The sequence below is a fragment of the Maylandia zebra genome, linkage group LG5 (genome assembly GCF_041146795.1).
Source record: "Maylandia zebra isolate NMK-2024a linkage group LG5, Mzebra_GT3a, whole genome shotgun sequence".
Classification (NCBI taxonomy): domain Eukaryota; kingdom Metazoa; phylum Chordata; class Actinopteri; order Cichliformes; family Cichlidae; genus Maylandia; species Maylandia zebra.
This window is the reverse complement of record NC_135171.1, coordinates 42,037,924-42,042,742: the sequence shown is the minus strand read 5'-3', so window position 1 is coordinate 42,042,742 and position 4,819 is coordinate 42,037,924. Positions and strand designations below refer to the sequence as shown.

The 4,819-nt window shown below is 42.1% G+C and overlaps 1 protein-coding gene across 1 annotated transcript; it reads left to right on the top strand.

The window, feature by feature from the left end:
- Nucleotides 1–499: 499 nt before the first annotated feature.
- LOC101465981 (nuclear factor 7, brain-like) lies at nucleotides 500–3,936 on the top strand. Its single transcript, XM_004559059.2, has one exon. The coding sequence runs from the start codon at nucleotides 767–769 to the stop codon at nucleotides 2,153–2,155; it is 1,389 nt and encodes a 462-aa protein (XP_004559116.2). The 5' UTR covers nucleotides 500–766; the 3' UTR covers nucleotides 2,156–3,936.
- The last annotated feature ends 883 nt before the right edge of the window (nucleotides 3,937–4,819 follow it).

Below are 4,819 nucleotides of genomic sequence, written 5' to 3'. Positions count from 1 at the left end.
GCAGACCCTGAACTGGGATACAGCCATGGTCTTCTTTTGTGTCTTTGTTTGTTTTTCTTGCCTCAGCTTTTGGGTTCAGACTCTATTATATCCCAGTCTTTTTCATGTTTTCTGTACTTTTAGAGTTTGGAAGCTTTTTCTTTGTTGTCACTTGTGAAATTCAGGGATGTGTAATATTATGATCTTAAACTTCCTTTTCTCATGTCTGTGGAAAAATGTAATCGCAGAGAAAAAGCTGTCGTAATAAAGGCCTACATGGGGCAGCTTGTTGTCACCCATCAGTATCAGCTGTGCTTCTGGTATTGCATCACACACTCACTTTCTCACAGCGGTGCTGAACAGCGCTTTGTTTTAGGCTCATGAATCTCTTCATGTCCAGACCTGCACCTGAACAGAAACTTGCTCTGCAGTTTTAGACCTGTTGGCAGTTTTGGAAACTGATTCTCTGGAATGACTCAACTACAACTTACAGTTGAAGCAACAGCATTCGTAATCAAGCTCCACCCCTCACCTGAGACACACCAAGTTTCCTCTCGCTCGCAGCGGGACAGTCAGACTGAACATCAGACCAGCAGCTTCCTCTGGCGAGTCCAGCGTCAGGACACAAACAACACTGCTGCTTCTGGCTGCCGACGCTCCACACTGAAGGTTAGTTTGACTGAAAACACGACTCACAGGAAGCTTCAGTGAAGGCAGCAGAGGAGGGACGGGAGTCACGCCTGACTGTAGTGCCTGTCTGCTGCTTCCAGCTTCACCCGGAGACTCCATGGCTGCCAGATCAGATCTTTGCTGTCCAGTTTGTCTGGACATCTTCAAAGAGCCGGTTCTTCTGCCGTGCAGCCACAGCTTCTGTAAGGACTGTCTGGACAGCTGGTGGAGAGAAAACCCAGCACGCGACTGTCCAGTCTGTCAGAAACAATCTACAATGCACGATCCACCGTGTAACCTTGCTCTGAAGAACCTGTGCGAGACGTTCATAGAAGAGAGAAATCAGATAACTCCGGAGGATCTCTGCAGTCTGCACTCTGAGAAACTCAGTCTCTTCTGTCTGGACCATCAGGAGCTAGTGTGTGTGGTCTGCGGCACTTCGGACAAACACAGCGACCACAAGTTCAAGCCCATCGATAAAGCTGCACAACAACACAAGAATGACCTTCAGGAAACTGTGGAAGCTTTAAAGCAGAAGTTAAAGGTCTGTGAAGAAGTCCAGGTGAACTTTGATCAAACAGCAGGACACATTAAGGCCCAGGCCCGACGCACAGAGAGGAAGATTAGGGAGCAGTTTAAGAAGCTTCACCAGTTTCTAGCAGAGGAAGAGGAGGCCAGGCTGACCGTGCTGTGGGAGGAAGAGGAGCAGAAGAGCTGGATGATGAAGGAGAAGATGGAGGCTCTGAGCAGAGAGATAGCAGCTCTTTCAGACACAATCAGAGCCACAGAGGAGGAGCTGAGAGCTGAAGACGTCTCATTCCTGCACAACTACAAGGCTGTGGTGGAAAGAGTCCAGCGCTGCCCCCTGCTGGATGATCCACAGCTGCCCCCGGGAGCTCTGATAGACCAGGCCAAACACCTGGGCAACCTGACCTTCAGCATCTGGAATAACATGAAGTATATGGTCTCCTACACTCCTCTGATCCTGAACCCAAACACTGCCCATCCGGGACTGATCCTGTATGAAGGTCTGACCACCATGAGGGTTGGAGACCGGCAGCAGCTCCCGGATAATCCAGAGAGGTTTGATCATCTCTACTTTGCCCTGAGCTCAAAGGGCTTTGATTCAGGGAAGCACAGCTGGGATGTTGAGGTTGGAGATAACAGAGGTTGGTCACTGGGCGTGTTAGCAGAGTCTGACCAGAGGAAGGGAAACATACGGTCTGGACTGTGGGGACTGGGATACAGTCAAGGTCAGTACTATGCAGGATCATCAGCAGATCCAGAAGCTGCTCTCTCGGTGAACAAGAAGTACAAGAGGATCAGACTGAATCTGGACTGGACCAAAGGAAAGCTGTCGTTCTCTGACGCTGACACCGGCAAACACATACACACCTTCACACACACTTGCAGTGAAAAAGTGTTTCCATTCTTTGCCACTGTGATTAAATACCCCATTAAGCTGTTACCAGTAAAGTTCTCACTGTCAGTGAAGCAGAACATTTAGACACAAACAGGAAGATCATTTCTAAAATGTTGGATTGCTGCATTATTGTGTCACTTCCTGTTCCTGATACTAAGTGCAGGGATGCTTTTCTGCAGTTTAATCTGTATAGGTTGTTTAATTGCAAACCTTTGAGAACAACTTATTTCGTAGCGTAATCTTCACATGCTTTTTCTGAATCACCTGCAAATTATATCCATAGTATTCAATCATTGTCTCTTTAGGGATTTGCTAGCTTAGCGTAGCTATGAGCTCAGATCTCAGTCACTAGCAGCATGGTTTCTGCATGTGTGTCAGAGGTTTATACTGGATAGCAAACAATAACAGAAACAAAGTTAAATCAACATGGAAATCACAAACTGATGATCAACAGGAAATACATTTTATTTACTCTGGCAACTTTATTATAATAGAATCAACATTGAAACAATGTCGACATCACTACTAAAGATCAACAGGATATCAGCGGTGTTTCATCTTATGGTAAACAGAACAAAGCACTTCAGAATATTGCATCTACTTATCTGATGTCATGATATACCGTATTTTCCACACTATAAAGCGCACTTAAAATCCTTTAATTTCCTCAAAAATCGACAGTTCGCCTTATGTATGAATCTTGGTTGTGCTTACTGACCTCGAACCGATTTTATGTGCTACACGGCGCTCAAAAATCTGTCAAAAATGTTTTAGTGTGACTTTGGTAGCTACGAAGCCGCACCGCTTGATGGATTGTTGGAGCATTACAGCTACCGTAGTCAGGAGCCTCGTGGAGGAATCTGGGTCCTAAACTCCATCTGTTTCAGGTCCCAAAGTCAAACGAACACTGCAGCATCACTGAGACTTAAAAACTGTCTAAATTCTTTCATCTTTGATAAATGATCAGTGTTGCTGCTTTACCAGGTGTAACAATCAAGTTTAACATCCAGGCATCCATGAAAACAGGATTTATTAAATTCAGCGGAGTTAGAAGTTAGCAGGAAGCTAGCTCGCTAGTTTCCACCTAAACATGATATAGCATGTTCTGACTGAGAGATTTCTGAAACATTCAAACGTACAGCTCTGCTATCACTTCCAACATAAATGAAGACAGGAAACTAAACAGCAGTGATGTTTGTAGGGTTACTGAAGTTGGGCTAGCTGCTATATAATGATGTGCTACGTGCTCGCTAGCGACACAGCTATGTTAGCATAACATAAACACAGTGAAGCTGGAGGATGAACGCTAACTTTTTTGAAGTGGATTAAGCAAGAAGAATGAGTTGAGTAAAGTTTGACTTATCTGACTGTTTAGTTTTGCTTAATGCGCCTTATAGTCTGAAAAACACTGTAGTACAAAGCATTAAAACTAGCTGGTCAACTGTAGATCAATGACTTTCAGTATGAAATATACCACTCTGAGAAAGGTCCAAGTGCTAATAGCTTTGATTTACAATTCAACTGTGAATCCATGTTGTTTCAACCTTGTTGTTGTCACCTGGTCAACTATAAATAGATCAATCAGTTGTAAGAGGACAGTGTCATTACAGTTAAACCATCAGGCTTCATCAGTCTGTTAATTGAACATTTATTTAGCACAGAGTTTACAGTCTTGATCACAATTATAATACAGATTTAAAGTTAGCATTAATTCAATGCTGTCTTGCTATCTTGGAAATGTAGCTTGTGTGTAGCTTTGGAGGCCAGGCTTCACCTTCTGCAGCTACACCAAAGAGTAATACCCTCATTTTATGATAATTTCTTAATAACATGAATAAATTAATAAATATATTTGCAATAATGGATTACACAGCAGTGGGAATGCACGTTATTACAGTAGATGTCTTTTTACAAGTGCTTTAACCTGGTTTAAGTAAAATAATTCACCCACTGTTATCTTCACAGAGCAGAGCAGCTACCTGAACACTGCTCCCACAGGTGTTCATTATCTTGTTAATAGTATTACATCATGACTGTGTTTGACTGGATGCTGTGGCTCCTCTGAAAAAGAAAACCTCGAATCAGAAGTACTTGACTTTTTACCACAAACTTCATTTGTGGTACATAGCCAACTGTATATGTAGAAATAGCCACAGTCTTTAATTATCAATCATATTATTGATAAGTTCAGTGAATACTTTGTAAATGTTTTACCTGTCTTACTGGAGAAAACTGAAGAAAACCACTGAAGAAAAAAGAGAAAAAGAAAATATTGTTAATAAATATAAAAGCATGAGAGCTGGATGACTGAGCGTGCCTCAAGACAAATGTGAAAGCAAAACATCATGAAGACGTAAATGTGGGATTTCCAAACCACTAACATTTTAAAGGCGTCGCTTCCAGCTGGAATAGAAAAAAAACTCACATGAAACCGGTTCACAAATAAAATGTCTGCAGATGAATGTTTCCCTGTTAGAGTGAAAACAATGATTGACAAATACAAACTATATGGAATGAGACGAAGCCAGTTAATTAAATACAGTGGAAAGATCTGGGATGAGGAGGTCGTACTGATTGGGTTAAAAACCATTTAAATAACATGAGAGAGTGTAAATGTTTGGATGTTTGTTTTTGTTGTTGTTTACTTTTGTGCTGATTACTTAAATTAATTTGTGCTTTGGTATGCTTTGGTATGAATTTGAACCGGAGCACGTCAGAAATAGATTACAACATTAAAATAATGTGTGA

Excerpts from the sequence above, each read along its gene's own strand:
- LOC101465981 (XM_004559059.2), top strand. The coding sequence starts at position 767 with ATGGCTGCCAGATCAGATCTTTGCTGTCCAGTTTGTCTGGACATCTTC.